Raw genomic sequence first — 27,523 nt, 5'->3', positions numbered from 1 at the left:
ATAGAATTATAGAATAGAATAATGAGATGCAGGAGTGTACTAGGATGGAGGTGGTAACAAATAAATATAAGATTACACATTGTTATTGTGTAATGTGGGGAACATTTAACTGTTCATGAGGTGGATTGACTGGGGGAATAAACTGTGCCTGTTTGTGCTGGTATTTGGGGCTCTGTAGCACCGGTCAGATTGTAAAAGTTCAAAAAGCGGATGACTTGGATGTGAGGGATCCGGAGTGATGTTCTGAGCCATTTTCCTCACTCTGGATATATACAGTTCTTGTAGGGTGTGCAGGCAGACAGTTATTGATGTGCCCAGAACAGACTCAATGACGGCTGAGTAGAACTGTTTCAGCAGCTTCTGTGGCAGGTTAAACCTCCTCAACTGGCTAAGGAAGTACATCCTTTGTTGCTTCTTTTTTACAATGGCGTGGATATGAGTGTCCCACTTCAGGTCCTGGGAGATGGTAGAGCCCAGGAACTTGAATGCCTTCCTTGCAGCCACAATGCTGTCCATGATGGTGAGTGTGGGGAGTGCAGGGGGTTTGTATTGAAGTTGACTGTTATCTCCACTGTTATGATCGTATTTAGCTCCAAGTCATTGTGACTGCACCAGACAGACAGCTCTTTAACCTCCTGTCTGTAGGCAGACTCGTCTCTGTCCTTGATGAGGCCGATGACTGTAGTGTCTGTCGTCCACAAACTTCAGGAGCTTGAAAGAGGGGCCATTGAAGGTGCAGTTGTTGGTGTACAGGGAGAAGAGCAGTGGGGAGAGAAAACAACTTTGAGTGGAGCGGTGTTGGTGGAGCAGCTGTTTGACATAAATTTCCCAAGTCTCACTAGATGCTGCCTATCTGTCAGATAGCTGGTGATCCACTGACAGATAGATCTAGGAACAGAGAGCTTGGTTAGTTTGGTGTTCGAATGATGAGTGTTAAAGGCCAAACTGAAGTCTACAAACACGATCCTCACATAAGTCCCTGAGCAGGTGTTGCAGGATATAATGCAGTCCCAAGTTCACTGCATCATCCTCGGACCTGTTTGCTCAATAAGCACACTGCAAGGGGTCCACTGAAGTGTTTCAGATAAGCCAGAACTAGTTTTCCGAACGATTTCATGACGACAGACGTCAGTGCCACAGGTCTGTAGACATTAAGTCCTGTTATCTTGAGTTTCTTTGGGACGGGGATGATGGTTTAGCATTTGAAGCAGACAGCATCCTCACACAGCTTTATCAAAACGAGTAGATCATTTTACGATCTTTACATTATAAATATTTATTCATATGTGAAAATTGCGCATTCAGTATTTATAAAAGAATACGTTTTTATTTAAATAATAAGGTCCAACAGCTATTTGTATTGCAAAACTCACATAATCAAAGGTATGAATGTAAAAGGTTTACAGGCGAATTACAAACAGTAGTAAAGTCGCGGACCTGGCAACAATACCTACAAGAACAGCAACGCTGACGAAGGGGACAGTTTCCGTTTACGGAAAGTACGGAACCAATCATTATTACGTCGACGAGGGTGAAGTTTTCGAAACAAAAAACAAAGCTGAATTCATTGTTCGGATAAGCGGTAGAAGATGAATGAATGAATGAATTCATTGTTTGATATTTTAATGACGATGATATGTAAACGTTATGGTGGTCTGAGGATCATTACAATATATCGTACATAAGAGACATGTTTGGGATTTAAAATTGGTTGTAAACACTCTATGGATGTACATGGTACAGTCCACACTTTTGTTCATTGAACCAGTAATAATAGTTTACTTTTTTTAAACATGTACATTAAACCCATGTATACACCACCCAAATACCATTGTGACTGTATTATTGTAAAGTGTAAATGTACTATAGCTTAGAAGCTGTTGAGTGGGGAATCCCAGAGCCCGCAGGGGGGTTTCTAAAGGGAAAATACTGTTATAGAGATGGCTGTAAGAAAGAACTTAGGTCTGAATGGTTTGACTGAACGCCAAAACCACAACGAAGGAACTGTTAAAGCTAACGATAGTCAGCGATAAAGGGTAGTGTTTAATCCAAAGAATTCTCTCTCAAATTGTTAGCAATCAGAAAGAGTTAAGTCAAGAGGCTGAAAATGATCATTTTGTCTATATATAGCTGTTGTAGTACACAGTGAAATGAAACATCATTCCAGAAAAGCCAGAAATTACACCTTGGTTGCAACTCTTCCAACAGGACAACGATCCTAAAAACCGACCTGCAAACATCTCTTTGAGCAAAGAGGCCCATCTTTCTAATTTGCATCACTTCTGTCAGAAAGGAAAGTTGATTTCTATGGAGCTGTTACTCCTTTGACTTACAGTGTTCCTAATTTTCAGAAATGTGGAGCAGAGGGGAATCACAGACATTCTGTCTATTTTTGTACCTAGGATTCAGGAGGGACAATAAAGCTTATTATTGTACACAATTTTGTGTGGAGTCATATAAGTATGCATGTGTTTTTTGGATTTAGATAAGGCCCATGAGTGTATGCCTCAATATTTGTTGTGAAAGGCACTACATTATTTGCACCATTTAGGAAGGCTATGCATTATTTGCACCATTTAGGAATTCACTGCATTTTTGCACAATTTAGGAAGGCACTGCATTATTTGCACCATTTAGGAAGGCTCTAAATTATTTGCACCATTTAGGAATTCACTGCATTATTTGCACCATTTAGGAAGGCACTTCATTATTTGCACCATTAAGGAATTCACTGCATTATTTGCACCATTTAGGAAGGCACTGCATTATTTTCACCATTTAGGAAGGCACTGCATTATTTGCACCATTTATGAAGGCACTGCATTATTTGTACCATTTAGAAAGTCTCTGCATTATTTGCACCATTTAGGAAGGCACTGTATTATTTGCACCATTTAGGAAGGCACTGCATTATTTGCACCATTTAGGAAGGCACTGCATTATTTGACACACATAAATCAAACTCACCAAAAGGTTAGGGTTAGGGTTAGGATTAGGGTTAGGGTTAGGGTTAGAACAACGTATTGGCAAGGAAGATCACCCCTCCCCCCGACGACCAGGTACTCTGTCTATCCACGGCCGACGTGAGGAGAACTCTATGTAGAGTTAACCCACGGAAGGCTGCTGGACCAGACAACATTCCTGGCTGGTTGCTCAGAGAATGCCCAGAACACCTAAAGGATTTCTTCAAAGACATCTTTAACATTTCCCTGAGCAGCGCCGTTGTTCCTACGTGCATTAAGACAACCACCATTGTCCCATACAGTGTCCTGCCTCAATGACTATCGTCCCGTCACACTCACACCCATTGTTATGAAGTTCTTCGAGGAGCTCCTCATAAGGCACATCAAGACCCAGTTACCACCCTCACAGGACCCCCTACAGTTCGCCATCATCCAAACCACTCCACGGACAATGCCATTGCCACAGCCCTTCATTTAGCCCTCACCCACCTGGACAATAAAGACACTTATGTACGAATGCTGTTCATCGACTTTAGTTCAGCATTCAATACAATCATCCCTTAGCACCTGATTGATAAGCTGAACCTGCTGGGACTGAACATCTCACTCTGCAACTGGATCCTAGACTTCGTGACTAAGATCTCAGTCAGTCCGGATCGGGAACAGCATCTCCAGCACCACCACACTGGACACTAGAGCCCCTCAGGGCTGCGTGCTCAGTCCACTGCTGTTCACCTTGCTGGCTCACGACTGTGCAGCAATGCACAGATCAAACCATATGATCAAGTTCGCTGATGACACGACCGTGGTGGGTCTCATCAGCAAGAATGATGAGCCAGCATACAGGGAGGAGGTGCAACAGCTAAGTACCTGGTGTAGAGCCAACAACCTGTCTCTGAATGTTGATAAAACTAAAGAGATGGTTGTTGACTTCAGAAGAGCACAGAGCAACCACTCTCCGCTGAACATTGACAAATTCTTGGTGTTCATCTAGCGGAGAACTTCACCTGGTTACTCAACACCAACTCCATCACCAAGAAAGCCCAGCAGCATCTCTACTTCTTACGAAGGCTGAGAAAGGCACATCTCCCTCCCCCCATCCTGACTATTTTTTACAGAGGGACCATTGAGAGTATTCAGAGCAGCTGCATCACTATCTGGTTTGGGAACTTCATCATCTCGGATCACAAAAAAACTGCAGCGGATAGAAAGGACAGCTGAGAAGATCATTGGGGTCTCTCTTCCCTCTATCATTGACACTTACCCCACACGCTGCATCCGCAAAGCCAACAGCATTGTGGATGACCCCACACACCCCTCACACACTCTTCACCCTCCTGCCATCTGGAAAAAGGTACCGAAGCATTCGGGCCCTCACGACTAGACTGTGTATCAGTTTCTTTCACAAGCCATTAGACTCCTTAATAACTGAAACTGAACTGTTCTGAGCACAACATACACACGCACATCAACAGTATGGACTGCACAGACCTACACCAAATACACACACTTCCAACATACATCCATCAACCAGTTTATTTACCAGTATTTACGCTGGCTGGTACTGTTTCTGTTTATTGTCTTTTGTGTATAGTCTTTTTTGTATTGTCTTGTAATTTTTTGTCCTGCACTGTTTGCACCAGGTTACACAGTTGCACTTTATGTGGCTAGGACTTACTTACTTAAGTCCTTAGCCCTGTCTTTGTTTTATGTAGCACCATGGTCCTGGAGAAACATTGTCTCATATCACTGTGTACTGCAACAGCTATATATGGTTGAAATGACAATAAAAGCTTCTTGACTTGACTTGATTGTTATATTAATATCTATCTGTCTAGAAGGAGTCAACGAGGATATGTGGGTAATGAATGAATGCATATACCTCTGTGTGGTAAATTATTATCTACAGGGCTGTCAAGTGTCACACATTGAGCGTGACAGTCACGCATTTCGGTCTTTTGTCACCCTCTCCTGCCACACATTGTATTTCTCACGCAGAAAAACTTTTTGTCTATTTATCATATATTTAATATGCCGCAGCGCCCAAAATGTATCTGTCCGCAGCACTGTCTCTATGGAACCGGGCAGGAATCTAGCGCGTCTCCCCTGGAGTTCTTAGTCAAGCCTGACACTTATCATTCAATCAAAAAAAGAAGCTACACAATAGCCAATCAAAAAATAGCACTATTGTATCTGGGTAAGATTTAACGCAACAACCAATGGAAAAAAAAGCAAATCTTGGAATTGTTCAGCATCATCTTTGTTCACCCACAGAGAAAACCACTGAAGCTGCAAGCATCACTTTGAGCACAGAGTAACTCATGATCTCCTGTTTTAATGTCACAACAAATTCACAACTTGTTTGACACAATGACATTTTGACTGCTGTTAGAGATGTTTCCCAGATAATCAGCATCAGTTTTTCATGAGTGTCTGTAACTTAGCTAACAGTTTTACAGCCTGTTCACTGACAACACCTGCTCAGAACAAGTGGTCTAGGCCCCTGGTTCTCAAACTGAGGCCCTGAGATGGTGCCAGGGGGCCCCGGTTCACTGTCAACACCTGCTCAGAACAAGTAGTCTAGGTCAGTGGCCCTGAGATGGTGCCAGAAATCATTTGAGTAATTTTTTTTTTTTTTAAATTTAAAAAATAAAAAGATTAATTTATTTATTTCATAAATTGAAAATTTTAGACTGGCAAAAAACAGTAGGGAAATGACTGAATGCTGATTTATATTTGGATACGGTATATATGGTTGTAAAGATTACATTATACTGTATATGGTATTTATGGTAGATTTGCATGCTCTTAAATATGTCAGTAAGATTACATAAATAAAGTCTTTGATAATTATATTGCACTTTTAATGTTTGATAATTATATTGCACGTATAATTGTGACAGATGCAAGCTTATACCAAGTGTACATTATATATGATGTACAAGGCTGAAAGTATAAAATTCTATTCTGGTATTTTAAATGAGGTGAGTGTATAAACATTAGATATTCAATTAAAAATGTTTCACACCCGGAGAATGTCTCTATAAAAGTAGGTGTGCGCTGCCACCTGGTTGACTGGGTATGCATATGATTATAACAAAACCATTATGTGTTGTAACCAACCATGTCGCTGTTTAAATGACCCAAGCCACATAATGTTTCCTGTTCATTTTAAACATGACAAATATATCTGATTTTTATTATAATCATATTTGTATTATATAACTCATGAGAGGCCTTGAAAGTAACAAAATAAGTGTTAAAACTGTACAAGCTTTTTAACGATAGAAAATATGACTTTAGACATTGTCACATGGCCTACAGCTGTACACATAAACTTGTCATCAGTTCAATTTTAATTAGTAGAAATGAGGGTTTGCTTTGCTAAATGATAATATTTATATTGATAATATTGGTAATGATAGTGAAATATAGCAGGAATTTTTAAACAGATTAAGTGTTTTTCAATTGATCTGAAACAAAAAGCAAGATATATAAAATGTCCAGAAATGAGATGATGTGCTAAACATTGTTATGAAACCAAACATTACTGAAGTAACATTCTCCAAAACTTGGAGACATGAAAAATGTGTGATTAATAGTAATAGTAATCCAGATCCAGTTCTGCTAACCTTATTTGCAAGTTTATATGCCTTCTCTACTAATAGCAGAGGGCTGAGCTCATCAGTTGGTTTTGCATATAAGAAGAAAAACACAATAAAAGTGCAGGACATGGTCCAGGAAGGGAAATCAGTGATCAGTCATCAATTGTTTTTGTATTACAGTGCACAATCAGGTCAGTGGATTGTTCGTTCATTCATTAATTTTTTGATAAACAGGATGTTTTGCACTACAATTCATGCAGAACCACAGGTCTACCCTGACATGTCACTTCACCTACTGTGCACAGGATGGCGCTATGGAAGGGTCTAACAATAGCTTATTTATTTGTTAAGATGGAAGGAATGCAATTCAAGTTCAGTCATGCCAGTAGCATCACATGACACATTTGCTTCAAGAAAAGATCTGCATGTTATAGAGCAGACTATTAATCACACCTGGGCTATTTATTTGGAGGAGAACTTGCTGTATGAAGAACTCACTGCCAGTAATTCACACAATAATAAAATGAGCTGTTCATTGTGAAAGGGAGAAATACAGACACCTGATACACCGTTTACAAATTAAAGACACACTTTTCACATCTTTCAGATTGTCCAAATCACTTGTTAATTCTGTGAATCTCATTTTCTTACTCTAGGCCTGGACTAAAAGTGAGTAACGCAGGTATTATTATAGGCAGTATAGTTTAAATTGATTGCCTTCTGGGATTAAGTTTAGGGTGGGTGTGTTATGGTGAATGTCTAAATAGAAAAGGGAAGCAAGTTGAAAAAATTAGGAAGGATCACGGGCAGCATGTCCACATTAAATTGTTTGTTAGTCTGTTAATGAATAACTTTCACTGAGATCAGCAGCACATTTGTATGCTAGTGTGTGTATAGGCTTAAGTGTATGCTCAAAACCTAGCTGTAAAATCACTGAGATTGACCATTGTCAACTCCTTAAATGGCCACTGATGTGTTAAATGCGTGTGTATGTGTTTGTGTGCATACACATGTCATGGCTTGTTCCTTATGCACCATCTCGGATGTTGTGGGACAAGTTTGGCCAGTTTTGAAGAAAAGACAAAGAGGCTCAGATCTTCTCCTTGACTTTGTCTTGGAAAAGCTAACAATGCAGATGCCCATGACACACAAGATCATACCTTATATGCAGTGTGATTATGAGAAATGTATATTCGTCAAAATTCGTTTATTTAGTATTTTGATTAAAAGGAAACCGATTGAGTCTTGCGTTTTGATAGGATTTTTAGACGATTGTCCGTATAAGAATAAGTGCCATTAATAATAATAAATAAGTGCATTTACTGAAAGTACCTCAGATGCAAATGGTGTTTACAGAAACCAGTTGATTGATATCACTAACTCACAAACTTTTAAAAGAAGAAGAAGAAGAAGCCTTTATTATTGTCACATATACATTACAGCACAGTGAAATTCTTTCTTCATATATCCCAGTATTGTTTTTGGAGGTTAGGGCCAGAGTACAGGGTCAGTCATGATACAGCACCCCTGGAGCAGAGAGAATTAAGGGCATTGCTCGGGGGCCCAACAGCTGCAGTGGTGTGACGCTTGAACCTTGCTGATCTGATCAACAACCACTTGAGCCACCACTGCCTGCTCTTTTACACTTTCATTTAGATTGTGGCTATATCAAGTATGAAATAGTGTCATTTTGTTTTGTTTTTTTACTTGCAAGGTGTACTCATACAAATATTTGGTTAGGTGCAGGGTGAGTAAGCAGTGTAGATCAGGAAGGAAGTCATAAAGAAATACCAGGCTCTCCAGGCTGGACTGAATACAAAAGCATAATGTAAAGCAGCCTGTTCTTAGAAAAATAATTCTACTTGATTCTATTTGTTGTATTCTGTTTTTTACTTTAGTATTTACATCTCTCTGTTGTTCTGCCACAGCTGTAATGTTTAATTGTACAGTCACAAATTCCACTACTTGAATGCTGAAATGACTACTGTTTGATCTGGACTTTTGAATATTAACTTTCTAGTTTCTACAGAGCAAATAAAACATGATATGCATGGAAGCATAAACATATATTTTTTAGAGCATTTGTAGAGATTAGAACATTTTAAACATAAATACCAAATTATTTGAACTCAGGGGAAAAACATCAGTGCAATTTGTTTCATCACTTAATTGAGTCGATTTAAAAAAAAGCATACTCCATAACATCAGAGATCTCTAAAGCTCTCATTTCGCTCAGACTAATGATTATACATTAAACAACATGAAAATGAAGGCCTGTATGAAATGGTTCCCGAAGAGTGTTAAGCCCTGAAGGTCACACACACACACACACACACACACACACACACACACACATATAGGGAATTGTGTGATTTTCCGTTATTTGTGGAGACCATCAGTTAAGGATATGATAACATGGAAGATGGACAGGAGCAATACCACTGATTTGGTTTCATTTATATTAATCAATTTTCTTGTATGTTGTGTCATACGTTGTGTTCTTTATTCTTAATTGAGAGTATGGGGGTAAAGTGTTGCTTGTTTTTCTATAGTGTTCCTATGTGTATAGTGTAAATGAATAAATGTATGAAAGAAAACAAAGATAAACTTTTGATTTAATAAACACGATGTACTTTTATTGTACCATCAAAATACAAAAACATAAAACTGTTTAAACACTATAGGTATTTAATTCTGAATATAAAAATATGACAATGTCTTTTTTTTTATCTAATTACAAATGTCAAAGCCCTGGCTTGTATATGCAAGCATATGCACAAATACACAGTTTACCAGTGAGTAAATTCAGGATAAAGGAGGATATGAATGCCAAGGTAAGTAACATGCTGCAGTTCCTTTCTGAGTTAATTGTGGGTTGTGAAAGCTCTGCTCCTCGTGGCGTCAGTGAGGCACGGTGCTCTGCTTTCACAAAGTGATGAAAAGATAAGGTGGTCTCAGGAATTGGCTAACAGTCTTGACATGGTGGTATTCACAATGTACAGTTACCGCCCCCATTTCCACTCCCCACCCACACATCACCTGTGATCCCCCTCAGGCCCTGTTCCCATGGTGGGAGCCAAGTGGTTCTAAATACTCTTCTGGCTGTCATGCGACCAGAGGTATTAAATGGTATAATTAGCCTTGTGGATTTGAAATAGCCTTGAAGCACTGCCAGGATTTAGGCACTGGGGTAACAGAGTACAGGTGCTCATGATCTGACCTCAATATTAAGCAATGACCTGCTATTTTAATACATTATATTTTTCATGTTTAAGGTTACATTTATTTCAGGTGTTTTATTTTCAGGAATGAATGGCAAATACATAACGTGGTAAAAACAATACTCAAACAGTAAACGGATAACTGTTAAAAGAATGGCTGTGACAAAAAGATCTTGCTGAAAAGGGCATAGCAATGATTGGTCCAGATTCTATGTACAGTACTTGTATATACACATCATCCTTTTCCTAATCAGGAATGTTTTTTTATTACTGCTGGAAAACGTTTCAAGAGCCCCAAAAATCCATAGAAATAAAAAATATTCAAGAGGTACTTATATTAAAAGGACCCCAACCAAATAATTACATTATATACAAAAATTGGAAATAGATAGTTAAAAGTCTCTTTACCAAAAGGGTGTAACAGTCCATCGATTTTTTCAATGCATAGATTTTCTTACACAACATAGCAGAAAGAGACACTATCAAATCTATCAGGTCTCTGTGCTAGTCTTAGCAGAGTGTGCAGAGGGCAGTTGTGTGTCTGCTGAGTCCTGTGTAGAGTTGTTGCCCTTTGGCACGGTTAGTTTCAGGATAAGTACTTTCCTGTGGAGCCCCTCAGATGTTTTAGTGTTCAGATTCTTGGGTTCTGGATGCAAAATGTCCGCCTCTGAGTTTCCGTTGCTCAGCAAGAGACGCGTAATGTCCATGTGTCCACTCCGCAATGCTAGGTGCAATGGTGCTAAACCATCCTCGTCCTGCACTGTTACTACCTCAGGCCACCTCTCCAGCAGCTCACTGAACACCTGGACATGACCAGCTTCAGCTGCCAGATGGCATGCAGTGCGCAGGGCACGGTTGGCACTCCGGACATCAGCACCCTCCTCCAGGAGCATTTTTACCGTGGCCAAGTGGCCACGCTGAGCTGCTAGGTGCAAGGCAGTGCAGCCCTGAACTGTGCGTCCTTGGATATCAGCACCATGCTTCAGTAGCAGGCGTGCAGTGCTCGTGTGGCCTGTCTCAGCTGCAACGTGCAGTGGCGATCGTAGGTCGGGGCTTGAGGTCTGTTGCACATTAGCACCCAGCTCCACCAGCACACGTGCCACCCTGTATCGGCCTGTCTGTGCTGCCAGGTGCAGTGGTGTGCGGCCATCGGCAGTTGTCGCATCCACATCGGCACCTGCCTGCTTAGCCAACAACTTGGAGATGGTGGAGTGGCCACGCCAGGCTGCCAGATGCAGTGGTGTCCACCCATCTTTGGCAGCGGCATGGGCGTCAACAGCGCCTCGACTCAAGAGCACACGCAGAACACCTTCACACCCATGCTGACATGCCACATGTGCGGCTGTACGCCCCTGTGCATCTGCCTCACTGGCTGATGCCCGTCGCTCCAGAAGCAGACGTGCCAGAGCCTCATCGCCATTCTGAGCGGCAAAATGCAGGGCTGTGTACTGATCCTCGTCTTTAGCATTCACATCAGTTCCTTTGCGGCTTAACAATATCTCAGTGACACTTCTTAAATGCTTCTCCACGGCCACATGCAGTGGTGTGGCACCACGCCAATCAGCCATATTAGCACTGCAGTTGTTGAGAAGTAGAAATTTCACAGCCTCCTCATTGCCCAGTGTTGCAGCATAGTGAAGTAGGCCACCGCCACCTTCTAGACGGAGCTCCACATCCTGTGGCTGTAGAAGCTTCATTAGTTTTGCTGTGTCTTCAGTACGAATGGCTTCGCATAGCTTCTTCTTTTGTAGATCACATGACTCTGAGTGTTAAAAAAAAAAAAGATTTATTGAATCTGCATTTAAAACCAATAAGCAACAATACTGAACTGACCTAAGGTTTTCTGGCCATAAAAAAAATCATATATATTTTTAAATCAAGTTATTAAACTGATGATTTTCAGACTGATAAGTAGGACTTAAATGACTTAAATACTTAAAGTGGGGGAATCATATAGAATAATGAACTGGCCTATCGGTATAGCTATATATCGTATCAGAATATACTAATATCCCCAAAAGCCAATGTTAAAATTGACTTCCAAAATAACAACAACAAAAGCAAGCTACAAACATATGGTCATAGTGCATCTTAAAACAATGTGAGAATCAGTGTCAAATAAACCCTTATACCATTGACTGAATTCTCCCTTTCAAAGGAGAGTGTGATGGAGCCTTGGGATGAGAAGGCGGAGTCCACAGAGGAAATTCCTGACAGTCTCTTGCTGGTGTTGTCTTTGCTCTCCAGGCAGTCCTCTTTAACATGATCAAAGCTGCGAGAAATCCCAGAGTCTATTTGACTCAGCAACTCAGAAAGGCTATAGTCCTTCTCCGGTAACATGGCTGACTTTGGCCTTACAGGCTTTTGCTCCTAAACACAAGAGCAAACAAATATAATGTACTGAAATTAATTAACCTTAAACAGAAGTAATGTTGCTCCTATTTTGAAATGTAACATTATGTTAACATACAAATTACAGACAGAGATATTACTGTGAACTCTTGTATTTGACTTGCTTTCGAATGTTTACACTAATATTCCAAAATATTCTGCTAAATCAGGAAATTAATTTGCACTTAAACAATGCTGCTCAGTTGGATTCCCTTGACTTGCTGTAATGTAACTAAATGTACGAAACATTTATGGTATGTGCTTAAAGAACATAATTCATGCCATACAGTTGCCCAATAGGTGAGCTGTGATTGTGACAGACAAATACCCTTAAATGCTCATCAAGATTTTTTCATGCTGTCATGTTGCACAAAGATCTTTACATAGTACCTGATTTCCCGGTACACAGAGTTTTGAGAAAAAGCAACGTTAAAGGGATAAGAATAAGAATAAGAATAAGAATGTCAGAATAGTCTCAGAAATAGGATCTTAGCAACTTGGTGTTTGGTAGATTTGGCGTTACCTGTTCTGAGCTCACAGGAGCTGGACAGGGTGAGGAGTCTGGCTCAGACATTGATCCTCTGGCCTCATCATGGGGTTTTGAACACAGCTCCTCTACCTCAGATGTAATCTCTGTAGACAACAACAAACAATCTTACAATAAATCAGATTACTTCATTTCTACACACACACACACTTCATGTTATGACTACTGAATTATTGAAAATATCCTTGTACAGACCTCATGTAATTCCTACTTAACATTGTATTCTCTCTCTCTCTCTCTATCTCTCATATATATATATATATATATATATACACACACACACACACACACACACACACACACATTACACAGTGGAAAAACATTTTTTTGTAAACTGTAAACATATCTATGTTGGAAGAGTTATATGGGACATTCACCCTGGAAACTTGGCCTGGCATCAGGAGAGCCACTCCAGCATTTCTGCATGAGGGCTATAAAGCCTGAACACGCCTGAGGTCGACTGCGGGGCAAAGAGCTCAGGTCTGGACGAACCCCTTTCACCACCTTCACCATGATATGCAGAATGTTATTCTCCCCTATAGGACACAAAATAAACAAGGTTTCAAATCACTGCTGTGGCTTGCTCAGAAACATAGGACTAACTTTGCTGTAAAAATGGAGGCAATCACAGTGTCAGTTTACATGACAGATAGATGATATATACACACAACACTATCCCATACAAGGGTGAGGGTGCATACATGTGACTAAAATTGAACGCTTGAAGATGAACTGTTCTGAACTGAGGCACAGAAGAATGAAAAATAGATTTTTTCAAGGGGTTGAAGTTGTCCTTTATATTCCCAAGTCTCTGTATCAACACAAAAATGTGATTGCATTGCTTTTTTCCAGAAGACTTTTGGACCAGTGAACCAGTGACAGAACCAGTGACAGAAAACAAACACAGACAGCTATTTTGGATTTAAGCTATTTCAACAGTCATTATTACCAAATGCCAGTTACTAAAACCATAGACAATCCCTTCAAGATGTGATTTTTATTCTTGTCATACATAATTCTATACTGTATATGACAGACCTGAGGGGAAAAAACAACCAAACAAAAAGGATCACTCAGCAATGCTAATAAAATATGACCTTGAAAATTAAAAATGAACTTAACCTGATTTTCATGCATCCTGTAGAGCATGTAGGACTGACTGACCTCAAAACTGTATTGTGAACATTGACTGCTTAGACTGAATAGTCCTAACAATAACAGGCTAATCGGTAGAGCTAATTAGTAATTAGTAAATGGGACATGGTTGACACTTGAATCACTGACAAACAGGATCATTGTTCTCTACCTTACCTTGATATGGCTTTTTCTGTGTGAGAATTCCCCAGATAACTATCGAGAAGCTGTATAAAGAGAGTACAGATGAGTATTAACATACCTCATAAAAAAGCAGGGCAAACACTGCAAAATATAACACAACATGAAATGATTTTAATGTATGTACAGAAATGTTATAGAGATGATCATATGCTTCTATAACTTTCAATCTTGTAAATAATGCCATGCCAATAAAACTGACCTGTAGACATCATGCTTGGTATCAGAGACCCTTTCCTTCTCTATGATCCTTTCAGGAGGTAGGTAGGCAATAGTGCCACAAAATCCATCACGACTGATGTCATCGTTCCTGGCAAAGCCATTCCATCTGGCCAAGCCAAAGTCTGAGATCTAAAAATAAAATAAGAAAAGATAAATGTGAGACATAAAGGCTATCTTTTCAGTTTATTTTCCACAATACATTTTCAACCAATTAGGAAGTGAATGATCTTCCACCAATACATCATAAACTGACTAGGAACCAAGAGGTGATGATATTTGACATGCACAAGCCTAAACATTATAGAATTCTGGTTCTCAAAAACACTTTAAAACATTAAAGAATAAGCAAAAACAGCATAACGCACTTCCAAGGGGCTGTTATTTTGCCAAATTATTATGTTTTCTTTACCAAAAAGCTAAAAATGTGGTGAATGTTTAAAAACAGGTTAAAATGAAGTATGTGCTGAACAATCACAATTTGTGGCCATTTTGTGACCACTTAATGAGCTTACTGTAATGTCATCAGAATGCTAACAAATGATTTGCCCTTGCATTGCAGTGAAAAATGTGGAGAGAGAGGTTGCTTGGTGGTGGGCACAGTGGCATTAACCACAAAGGGGACACTGTCACCATTTCTAGAAAAGGTAGGTTGTGAGTTGCTGTGCCTTTTGCTCACCCCGAGAGGTGGGAAGGCCTTGTTGACTAAGTGTGTGTGGATTTGTGCAGGTGTGTGCCTGCTGCGCATTAAAGCCGCTTAGCCAACTTGTTCAGGCTGGCCCGGGATGGATGTATTTACATCCATCCTTTTCAATACAGCAAAGTGATTTCCCACCCATCCTCCCACTCCATGCTTACTCATCCATAAGGAGGACAGGCAAATATGGGATAATGGCTGGGAAAGCATATTTGCCTTTGGGGAATCACATGGAACTAAAGGTTTAAGGCCATTAAGGAAGCAATTCCCATTTCCAAACTACATTTCCAATTCACCTAATAAACTCATATTATACATCTAACACACTTCTATGTCCAAGAAAATACTGTGCATACTCATATTATATATAAAAAAAATATATATATAAAAATCTGTTTGATAGTCCAGTAAAACAATATGTGTGTGTATATGTAAAATGGTAGAAATTTTTAACAAACAGCTTCACAGACTAAGAAGCAGTTACTTAACTCAAGTTATTAGAGTTACTTGTAAGGTCATTAAAACCTACATATGATACTCCACGAGACATAACACATACTTTGACATGGTGGTGGGCATCCAGCAGTATATTTGCGGGCTTCAGGTCCAGATGTAGCAGTGGTGGGTTCATGCAGTGCAGGAAGTTCATTCCCACTGCTGTCTCATGAATAATACGAAAACGCAGCACCCACGGCAGTGTCTCAGCAGCCAACAGTGTCTCCAGAGAGCCTGTCTCCATGTACTCCATTACCAGGCCCAATGGATCACTGCAGATGCCATATACAGGCAAGATGTAGCGGAACTTTGCTGCCTCCATTTTATTGGCCTCTTCAAGGAGCTCGGCACGCTCTCTTTAAACAGACAGTAAACAACTTCAAATCAAACTGCTGATCAATTAATTCAGTATTAATGATACAGAATATTTAGTATTTGATCAAAAGGATTAAGCAACTCCTAAAACCAGAGAAAAACTAGATTTTTCAAACAGATGGTAGTTTATGTGAATTGAAACATGTCATCTGAACATAGTAATATATACAGTATAAAACAGCAGCTTTGACTTAAAAGAAAATCTATACTTTTACTAAACCATGATATAATTTATCACATTATTGCTGTGCTTGCATGTGTGATTACATGACTGGTGTGATCTCAGCTGACTAAAGACTTTTAGACTGTTTTTAAAATGTCAGTGCATGTAAATTAATGGCTAATTTGGATGGCAGACATGTTAAGCCTAAAGGGCGGTAAATCTCTAAACAATGTAATCGTGAGGAATTTATGAGATACCAGTGCAAACGACTGCCTGCTTGTCACGCATCACTTTGTAATCCTGGATTTAATGGGATAACGGAGAAGGAATGCCATCATATATAACTCTAAATTAAATAGTGTGAGCAGGTGACATATTCCTAAGTAGCCTGCACAAACCTTAAGAGACCTTATCAGTTTTAGCCTGATGAAAGCATTTAAATATTAACACACACACACACACACACACACACACACACACACACACACACACACACACACATATATATATATATATGAGAACTGTCAGAATGAATCTGGTTTAATGCAGGCAGTCACATCAATTTAATTCCAATTTATTATAATGATAGACATATCTGGTTGTATCCTTTAATTTAATATCCTTTAATTAAATTTTACATCATTTAATTTAATATCCTTTAATATCCTGCTCTGTAATTATATTAAATTATAGAATTTTCAGGAACTGCTCATATACTGATACGGTATTTGATCCAGATACAGATATATAACATACAATGAAAATTCAATCAAGTTAAGAATTACACCTCCCTGATGGAAAACATGACTCACAATTGTTAAGGGCTAAACCTTAATCAAATACTGTATGATCAATTTGTATCAGTGTTTCACTTTCTACCATCTAAACATAACCAATGCCAATAAAGATGTTTAAAATATAGTGGCATGCACAGTGATTTAATCATGTAAAATACTACACATTCATGTACCTGACCAAATCTCATGTCAACACTTAAGACAGGATCTTTCCTTGTCTTGAGGTTCTTTAAGGAAAAAATGAAAGCTGTTTGTTGTGACAAAAAGGGGATAGTGAAGAGAAATGGGGACAGGGTGAATAGGAAGGGCAGGAAAAGAGAGAGGTGTACTCTGCTTCTCTAATCTCTCGCTTCAATCACTAACAATCAGACAAAAGCTCCTCTTAAATGAAGGCCCGGTGTAACCGGTTTTTCAGCCACACACATTATTACTCTAAACACAGGCCAGCCTGAGCTAATGGAGGACAAAGCTCGCTTTTGCGTTTACGGCTTGGTCGAAGGAAATGTACAAGAGTAAAGTGCAGATGTTATGCACTGATAGTATGCTTGGCATTTGCTGAATACTCACAGGACTAACATTCTTCTATCAACAACTGATCTTTGCACACAGAAGTAAAAAATTGTCTCATATATGGGTTTACACTTCACTTAGAGTGCTCACAACACAAACATTGGATTGTCACCAACATATTATCTCTAGTCATGCAATATAATATTTAAATTTTGCTCCTAAAACTGTTCCTAAGGTAGTATGACATAATTCTGATATTTAACCCTGATCTGTTTATGTGGCCAAAGGTAACAAACAAAGCTAACAACTAGCAAACACACAACTCTGTGTGTGTGTGCGTGCGTGTGTGTGCGTGCGTGCGTGTGTATGCGTGTGTATCTATATCTTGGGCAGGAAGGATACATTTGACTTATGTATCTGGTTTAGCCCACTAATTCTTTAGGAAAGAGTATACACAGAGTAATTCAATCTACTGTAGTGTATTTTCCTCTATCCTAGAACACCTAATTCAGATCTAAGGAGTTGTTATACATGGTTACCTTCGATTAATTGCCAAAACAGAACCAGCTGTTCACATATGAATGTCTTCTTCATGCATAAGTAATGGTTGTACCTATTTGTACAGAGATCATCACACAGATTACTAGGAAATAAAACATCAGTGAAAGGCTAGGGATTGTCATTTTATCATACCTGATGATATCTTTTTCTGATTGACAATAGTTTGAGTGCAAAATATATGAAGGCAGGTGGAAGCATAGTCATGCCCCAAGGCAATAATACGTATTCAATTCTGTGACTCAAAATCAAGGATGGGAAGTCAATTACATTAAAACTCCCAAATATGTATTTCAGATGATAAATAACTAGAGAGGATTGAACGCCGTCCTTTTTTTTAAATCAGAAAAGCCCTGGGGTATGAATCCAAGTGTAATTTTTAGAGGTCAATGATCAAATTCACCAAGTGTACAAAATATTTGATCACAAACTTCAAACTATTTTTGATCAAGAAAAATGGGTGAGAGATTCAGTTAATTCACTTCCAATATCATCCCAAAAGTTTGGCTTTTCTAGTTATAAACTTCATATCACAAAAACAAACTCAAATCACTCTTCAGAAAAATAGGGTTATTAAACAGATGCTGAAACACCTTGTTTTCTTTCTCCCACAAACATACACACAGACACAGAGGCATATACACATTAAAGAGGATATAACATAAAACAATAAAAAAAATCACTCACTTTTCATCCACATGAAGACTGGGAGGACACTTAATAGCCAACCATGTTTTCCACTGTACGTGCCGTACTTTGTACACTTGTCCAAATCCACCAGAACCTATTTTCTCCCAATTGCCAAACTCAGACGAGTCAAATGTCTTCAGCAACCCCATAACTCCTGGGGAATTCTCTTGAACATCCATCTTGAAAACTTTTTAAGAATGAATGCTCCTTTTTCTTTCTTCTTTACATAAAGACTGTAACTGACTCACACACCTGAATGTTTCCGTGTTTTCTTCTCTTTCTGTTCAGACAACTTCTGTCTGGCCCTTCCCTCAGTTCAGGTGAAGGATGGGTGGGACTTCAGCTGGTGACATCACTTCCTGTACCAAACAGCATGAAGCAACACCAGTTCAAGGAATTTTAGCCTTTAGCCGACGTGGAACTTACCTTGCAACCCTCATTTATCCAGTGTTCACAAGTCACATCAACAGATTTCTGAAGTAAAAAGCAAAATAAGAAGAAGCAAAATGAATGCTACATAGAAATGATAAGATAACACTTAACAGAACCAGTGAGCAAAATCCTGGTGTGGGTATCTGTGCTTCCCTCAGGGGATATTATAGAATGTTTTTTAACATCACCCAACAAGTCTTGTTACATGATCCATCCAAGCTGACCCAGTGTGGAATCTGCAAAGTCATCTCTAAAACACAGCAACCTATTCATTGATTTAGTTTGTTACCTCCTGCCCTTCTTCAACTGTTTTGTGTAGCATGGGGAAACATCATCCTCCAGATGCTTGGCAAAGAACATGGGTGTCTCACACTAACTTTTGATGGACGCTTTGTAAGCATGAATAATAAATCTCAGATGATGCTTCAGGAAAAAAAAAGGCTTGAGATTTGTCACATCACCAGGACATGCTACTCTGGGTTTGTTTAAATTGTCTGTGACCATTTATATAATGTTGATTATTTCAAATAAACCCATCTAATAATCTTTTCATTTCCATTGAGCTCTGTGTTAAATAGAATATTCTATTCCTACACTAAATTCATTCAGAAACTTCAGTTAAACATCAGAATGGTCTAATAACCAGGTCCCAGATTGTTATTTCATTACAGTGTACAGATTTAATGGTAAGGATGTCCAAGTTAATTGCAAAATTTGCATTTCACTCTATTTGGAATAAAATAAAAATCTTTATTTGACTTTTTTTTTTTTTTTACAAGTTAGTATTCTACGTCAATTCAGTCTAAGTCAGAAGTTATCTTTTAATAAAGCTCCAAAGCTTGCACCCCTGTTCATCTGCGGTCCTGTACGATGTTCTCATTACATAAAACAACTAAGTTTGTTTTTTCATTCTTATTTCAAAAATAAAAGGTAAGTATCAACAAAATCAGATGATGTAAATGAGAAATTATTGACCTTTCAGAGACCAAAAGAAGGGAAAAAAACGACAACAGAACATTTAGGGATACCTGAAAAACCCAAACAAACAAAAACATCCATTCCAAGCTGCCGTTTGTTTGTCTTTCAGGACATGGCCATGAATGTTAGACTAGGGTTTAGATTCTCATTTGCAGTTGTTTCTTTTGTGATAGCTGGGTGTGCTTAAATATCCACTTGTCACCTATTTAATGGTTTTAATGAGAGAGATCTCTGAAGCAGAAACTGTCAGTATCTGTCTATTACAGATACAGCTGACTTCTGAAGATCAGCAACAATCCAGCATCAGTATCAGTCACTAAAAACATACCAAACTTCACTGTAATTGTTTGCGTTTTGGTATTTCAAAGGTTAAAAAAGCTCCATTTGGTTGGTGTTTTGATGTATTTTGTGTTTTTTTTTTAATGAAGTCTTGGTTCCCCTCTGCTGGATTGTCGAAGCTATTGCACAATTGCCGTAAAGCAGCGTGATTTGCGGCTAGCCGAAAAGCAATTCGTTGCACAGTTGCACAGAAGCGTGGTTGTCTGCTGTTAAACGTCACGCAAGATAATACGGTTCTACCTTGCAGTTATTTGTAAACGTACTCATTTAAATCATGGCACTTTATATGAAAGCAGCAGAGATTCTCGATAAAGTGGAGCAAAGGAAGGGTGCTGTGAAAACTCTGGTGTACGACAGTAAATTTCAGGTAATCGTTTATGTAAACAAAGTAATCCGGACTTTTTTCTTCTTCTTCTATGTAGAAGCTGACATGTTTGCTTTTATTTCAGAATATTAAACAACTTTTTGCCCTCGTCTGTGAAACTCAGAAATATTCTTTGGTGCTTCAGGAGATTGTAGAAAACACCAGGCTTCTGAAACACACCAACCTCCGAAATAATTTAGCAAAGGTAACATTTTATTACTTCAGTTCAGTTCAGTCTGATAAATGTTGTATTGATGAGGAGATTGTTGTCCTCAAAGACCACATTTAGTTTCATCTCCTCTTAGTATAGCAGAGTCTAAGTGGAGCTGGTAAATATTACGCGCTTCATATCATTTAAACTTTGCTGTAATTGTTAGTTCTCCTAATTTCTATGATAGAGCAGAATTTATTGAACTATACATTAAGACAATAAGCCAAAATGACTTAGAGTAGAAAAAAAAGATTTGTTTTTCTATGATGATTCTTTTAGTCTCCAGACCTGGCATGAGTGAATTAATAGAAGTTTTTGAAAGGCAGAGCTGGTGGATGCTTTGCTCTAAATATCATTACATCATCTTACTAACACGTTTAATGCATGAGATTTGGTGCAAAGGACTAACAAATCTTAAATATTGTAATGATGTCCATAGAAAACTTTATTTATTTATTATTTTTTTTAATCAAATTATACTTTCTTACATTTTCTGCATTTTTTTCTTGGCTTCAACTTAAATGATATTACACAGCTGGTCTTTTGTAAATATTTCTGGCCGGTGTTATCGTACTGCACAGGTTATCCAGGCTTGGCTCAGGTTTAGCCATATAGTGTACGTATAGCATATATATATATATATATATATATATATATATATATATATATATATATATAGTATAGCATAGGTAATTATATATAGTCGCAAGTATTAAAATTGATGATTTTCTTACATATTCAACTGTATAGATATAATCAAAATACAGCTTTGATATTATCTTTAGCTTTGTTGGATCATCAAAATAAAAGCCAATAAAAAGTTAAGAATTTATAATTTGTACAATCTTACATACCTGCAATATAAAGCTCAGAGTTTACGACGACCCATTAGTTCCTCAGGAGCTCTCGGTTACACTATTATAAAAAGGATATTATCTACATTTACACTATTTACTGTCCAGTGTCACCCAAATGAGGACGGGTTCCCTTCTGAGTCTGCTTCCTCTCAAGTTTTCTTCCTCATATCACCTCAGACTTGCTCATTAGGGATAGGGATAGATATATAATATTTTATTTTAGGGAGATATATAGTATTTTATAGATTTATAGTATTTTATATTGGAATTTATTTTAATATTTTTAAATTATTCTAAACTTTAATTGTATGTATTCATTTATTTATTTTTATTCTTATTTTATATATTTATTTCTTTTTTCTCTCTCTCTTCTGTTTCTATACTTCTGTAAAGCTGCTTTGAGACAATTGGAATTGTTAAAATTGTTAAAATATGAAGGTTAAAGCAATTTGAAGATTGATGGAACCAGTGATATGGAAAAAGTTTGAGTTTGACCTGGAATTATCAGCTCTTTGTTTACATAAATGGCAGTAATTGTGTGATAAAACAGAGTGGAGACATTATTTTAGGATGAACATTGCTTTGCTATCTCTACATAGACTATGAATTAATGTCTTTTCCACTCTCTGACTTCTGGTAATCCTCTTTTGTTTGTCGTCTCTTTGTAAATGTCAGGTTCTGGTTTATGACTTGCTCATTGGCCAAGGCTTAAAATGTGGTGGAAACTGGAAGGCAATGATGTTGAAGCACCAGTCCAGATTACAAGCTGCTTTGGCTCGAATTAAAGTCAAACGCAAAGTCAGTCGAAATCAGGACCTGCTTCCTCCTAGTGTGCAGCACAAAGGTATGTTGGGTTCAATCAAGACTAACACGTTGTTCTTCATAAATAAAACATAGCCTGTTATGTATTTTGATGTCTTGCTCTGATGTTTAATATGTAGGTTCAGATATCCCACGATATGTACGTGTTAACACATTAAAAACAACTGTGGAAGATGTCATTGACTACCTGAAGAGAGAGGGATATTCATATCATGGAACAGCAAACCATTAAGTTGACATTTTGATTTCCTTTTCCATGAACCTACTGTACATTTTATACTTTTGAATTAATATTAAGCAAATTGGAGAAAATGTCCCTTGGTTATTGTTGAGTTGGGGCAAAAAACAAGTTACTAATTGTATTTGGTTGTGTGTGATTTTCTTTCTTTCTTTTCTCTTTAGGCTTGAGGATTTGTGCTCTGTCTCTGGGAAGGTTTTTATGCGTGATCTTCACTTCAGAGACATTCTGGTTTTCAGTGCGAAAATGGACTTCCATGATCATTTCCTGTATAAAGCAGGACACATTATCTTGCAAGACAAGGTGAGTTGTGTTTTTTCTTTTTCTTTTTTCTTTCCTCAATACCGCTCTATTGTAGTAGTCACTTGGGGTGTAACAGTGGTCAAAAAATCCACAACATCATAATTTTCATAATAAAAAAAATTGCACCTGTTTACAACATTGCAAGCTTTCCAGAGATGTCTGTTAAATTTGTAGATGACATCTGTAACGATTTATGTTCCATTCACACATGAAACATGATCTAAGTGTAATTAATGTGGAAAGGAACATCTGCACAATGAATATGTTGTCTTTACTCTAAAAAACAATGAATTTAGAAAAACAACTTGGAATATTATTAATTAAAGTTGTGAAAGCGCGCTTGCTCTCCTGGTCTCTGCAGACATTTTTACACTAAGTGCTCAGACCTGTTGAGGTAGGAAATGGAATATGTGTATAAAGGTGTTTTACAGTATCTACTAGGCAAACAGCTGGAAGAAAAAAGTGTGTAAAAATGATTGATCTTAGGAAGCTTTGCTTTCTTGTAGGCCAGCTGTCTCCCTGCATATCTCCTGGACCCTCCAGTTGGAGGCCATGTGATTGATGCTTGTGCAGCTCCTGGGAATAAAACCAGCCATCTGGCAGCCATCATGAAAAATAAAGGGTATAGTTGCATTTTTTTAGTTCTATTCTATGAACATAAACATGTATAAAGGCTTATATTCTAACATGAGATGCTAATGAGATTCTTTTTTTTACTCTGTACAATTAGCAAGCTTTTTGCCTTCGACCTTGATGCAAAGCGACTCTCCACCATGAGCACTCTCCTCCTTCGTGCTGGAGTCACATGCCATCGTTTGGCCAATGAGGATTTTCTTAAGGTGGATCCACTTTCCCCAGCATACAAGGATGTCAAACACATCCTTCTTGATCCATCTTGCAGTGGTTCAGGTAAAGCTTAAGGCCTTTTAAACATTTTTATCTCAACATCAAATGATCAACAATCAAATGATCTGATTTCTTTTCTTGTAGTAAATCATACAGTTTTGCAGTAGAGGCTTAATAAAAAAATCATGAAAACTAATTTGTTCTCACAAAGTTATTGCACAGGTCTTGCAGCTTCATAATTTAGACTATATTATGTGCTATATGTGGATATATTCAGTGGATATGAAAAGTCTACATACCCTGGCTAAAATTGTATGTTTTGTGATATGGATAAATAAACCAAGATAAGATAATTTTCAGAATTTTTGTACTTTTATTTTGCTGTAAATACCAACAAAATTCAAGAGAAAAACAAATGGAAACATTTTAGGAAACAAGAAAAAACACAAAAACCTGTTTGCATCGATTTCACAGCCTTTAATTAATGTATTAAAATCTTACATCTTTTGCTTGTAATACAGCACTCAGTTTTCTGGGTGAGGATGAGAAGTCTACCAACTTCGTATCTGTTTGTGAAGCTGTTGCTTGAGCTGACAATTTTATTCCACTCTTCCTTGCAAAAATGCTCCAGATCTATTATAGGGGTCTCCTATTCACAGCCCCCTTGAATTTATTTTACAGGTTTTCTATAAGATTTAGATTCTGACTGGATCATCAAAACATTACTCTTTTAACTTTGTTGACTTAATGTTGTGCTTTTGGTGGGTTTTGAGCCTGAAGGTGAGATTTTCTGAAAGGTAAAATCTTCATCGTTCTAAGTAGCCTGTGTGTTTTGTGGCAAAATAGAGATCAGTAATTTACACTTATCTTGACTAGAGTCCAAAAAGCAGTACCTTTGCACAGTGCTTTAAGGGCAGCCTCTTTAAGTTTTCACCTAGTTTTTTTTTGTCATGAAAATGCTTTTTCTCCACATTTTGGAAATTCTTTTGTACCCTTTTTGTACCCTTGTCTCTTAATATAATCTTTGTAAGCTCTTTGCCGATTATGGCTTCGGCAGTCAGATGAAACTACAGTACAGAAGAAAATCAAGAAATGAATTAATTGACCTGTGTATGATCTCTATTACACATGATTTGTGATTGTTTAACTCTGGTCCCAATTAAAGGTGGAGAAAGATCTGACATGATATATTTTAGTTTTCAGGTAGTAAATACTTTTTAAACCACTGTATAAGAATTATTTTTGATTCCTCGGCTCTTCAGTTCTTTAGCAGCAGAGTAAAGGATTATTAAAGATGTTTTCAGTCAGTCACTTATTTTTTTCTGACTTTGCAGGAATGGTGTGTCTGCATGATGGTAGCTCAGAGGAGCAGGAACAGGAACCTGAGCGTCTAAAGGCATTGGCTACATTTCAGCTGCGCTGCCTGAACCATGCACTGAAGTTCCCAAAGCTCCAGCGGCTTGTCTATTCTACCTGCTCCATCCATCCACAGGAGAATGAGGAAGTTGTGTCTCTTTGTTTAGAGAAAAATCCTGATTTTAGGTAAACTAAATATACAAATGTCTTTAAAGGTTTTCTGTCATCTGGGATATTATGAATGATTAGTAGGAGCAACTAAAGATGATGCCCTGTGTCATAATCTTACAGGTGTAAACATTGAACAAAGTGACAATATAATCTTAACCAGCCTTCACTTACTACTAGACTACAAACATTACAAACAGGTTTTTCCCAGTCTGGGCTTCTCTGTGTTCTTGTCGCAGCGGATCATGTGGTCCTTCCTGAGGCAGCCATTGTTTTTTATCCAGGCTTGGGACCATCACTGAGAGTTAACTCTAAGAGTATAAATCCATTCTACACATGTACAGTCACATCGTTCAGCAAACATTTATCTTTATTTTGCCTTTATACCAAAAAAAAAAAACTCATTGGCTCACATGGCTCTCATCATCTATCCCATTTTGGGTGCCTGATATGAAAGACTTGTACATACAAATAATTGTTTTAGTTTCTTGGCTTTTAGACAGTGCCAGTCAGTTAATGGGCTGTAGTTTCTTTCTAATCATTATTGTCTGCCAACAAACAAGCAGTAAGAACTGAATGGGTGTTTAGGTGTCATACTAATGGACCATGATTGACATTTGTCATAGAGAATAATCTCTGATTAGTTATTTCTAAACTAGCAGCAGTAAATCAGTACGTCTCGTTTTTTTACAACACTGTAGTTTGTCACAGCCTTTATGCGATGTGTATTTGGCATCCCTGTTATCTTTTTCAAAAAGAAACATCATCTCGTGGCTTCCTCTGTAAGAAACATACATTTAGTGAGTCATTGTCTTTCCATAGACTAATTCATCTTCTTCCTGAGTGGCCTGAGCGAGGTCAGGACCCACTTACAGAGTGTCTTCGAGCCAGCACTACAAAAACCTTCACGCATGGATTCTTTGTAGCTATGCTAGTAAGGCAGGCTACTCCAAACACTGAGAGTTCTTCTAAACAGTAAGCCAACTTTGTCAAGCTCAGATGTTTCAAATTCTGTACTCATTTGTTAAAATGTGTTTACTGATATGAGTCTGATTGTTGTAACTGTCATCACAGGCCCCCTGTCATAAGTGATCCTTCTGTTGTTGTCGATGAGCAGACGGAGGTATCTGTGGAAGATGATCAGCCTCCTGCAGCAAAGAAAAGAAGGAATAGAAAGAAACCCAAAAAGCAAAAAACCTAAAATGTTCACTTATAAATATGAAATGATAGTTTTATAAAATATGTATGATGCTGAATTTCTATTTGTTGAACGTTTGAATAAGACTAAAGGAGTCATTGTCTCAAGGTTTTCATTAAAAAAGGCTTTGTGGGAACATAGACTGATTTTGACATCTTTGTGAATCCTGGTGATTAACCAAAAAAACTTTATTCCAAATCTATTTCTAGGTCAAGTCATAATTAAAGGTGCAAAGGAATCTCCATAATAGGCCACATTAACACATCTGTCCTTGTTAAACAGCAATCCAGGCAAAGACACTTTTACAGTTTTATTGAAAACCAGCACATAAACAGAAGAGACAGATTTATTTTAAAATGCTGCTCCAAGTCACTCACACACTCTTCCAGGCATTAACTTTACATACACTCATGTGCTACTCTCTACAGTTGGAAAACACGCAATACAGCATCTAATCACATACAAACATACATAGTGAGAAATCCAGCTCTCAGTATAACTCATTTGCTCACAGTCTACTTATGTGCCATGTTCAGTTTGTTTGTTAGGGCTCCTTAATGTAAAATCTGGTCCCATGCTGTTTACCCACTCAATACCTTTTAATTATTTACAGTCTAACAAAGGGAGTACCATACTAAAAACTAATGTGACCATGCAAATGTATACAGCAAAGAAATGACTGTTTCTACCAAGACGGACCAATGAGAATTGGGAAAACCTTTCCAAATGTGTATCCTGAAATGGCTCAGGTCATAAACAAACACAAATGGCTTTATAACAATGTATACACATATCTAGCAATCTAGCAAAAAGTCTGAAAATACACACCTGAGATTTTTTTAAAC

At 38.0% G+C, this 27,523-nt stretch overlaps 2 protein-coding genes across 2 annotated transcripts; one reads left to right on the top strand and one right to left on the bottom strand.

Moving 5' to 3' along the window:
• Positions 1-9,224: 9,224 nt before the first annotated feature.
• ripk4 (receptor-interacting serine-threonine kinase 4) lies at positions 9,225-18,880 on the bottom strand. Its single transcript, XM_060895624.1, has 8 exons — positions 18,564-18,880; positions 15,538-15,829; positions 14,265-14,413; positions 14,039-14,088; positions 13,105-13,263; positions 12,704-12,813; positions 11,922-12,159; positions 9,225-11,551 (listed from the first exon to the last, which is right to left on the bottom strand). Exons 1-8 carry the CDS (start codon positions 18,743-18,745, stop codon positions 10,281-10,283), a joined length of 2,451 nt encoding a protein of 816 aa, XP_060751607.1. The 5' UTR covers positions 18,746-18,880; the 3' UTR covers positions 9,225-10,280.
• Positions 18,881-20,481: 1,601 nt separating this feature from the next.
• Positions 20,482-26,789, top strand: nsun5 (NOP2/Sun RNA methyltransferase 5). The gene is made up of 10 exons (XM_060896349.1): positions 20,482-20,682; positions 20,765-20,884; positions 22,423-22,591; positions 22,689-22,797; positions 22,972-23,110; positions 23,617-23,732; positions 23,841-24,019; positions 25,291-25,498; positions 26,303-26,455; positions 26,555-26,789. Exons 1-10 carry the CDS (start codon positions 20,590-20,592, stop codon positions 26,679-26,681), a joined length of 1,413 nt encoding a protein of 470 aa, XP_060752332.1. The 5' UTR covers positions 20,482-20,589; the 3' UTR covers positions 26,682-26,789.
• Positions 26,790-27,523: the final 734 nt, after the last annotated feature.

The sequence above is a fragment of the Tachysurus vachellii genome, chromosome 20 (genome assembly GCF_030014155.1).
Source record: "Tachysurus vachellii isolate PV-2020 chromosome 20, HZAU_Pvac_v1, whole genome shotgun sequence".
Classification (NCBI taxonomy): Eukaryota; Metazoa; Chordata; class Actinopteri; order Siluriformes; family Bagridae; genus Tachysurus; species Tachysurus vachellii.
This window is presented reverse-complemented; position numbering and strand designations above follow the sequence as displayed.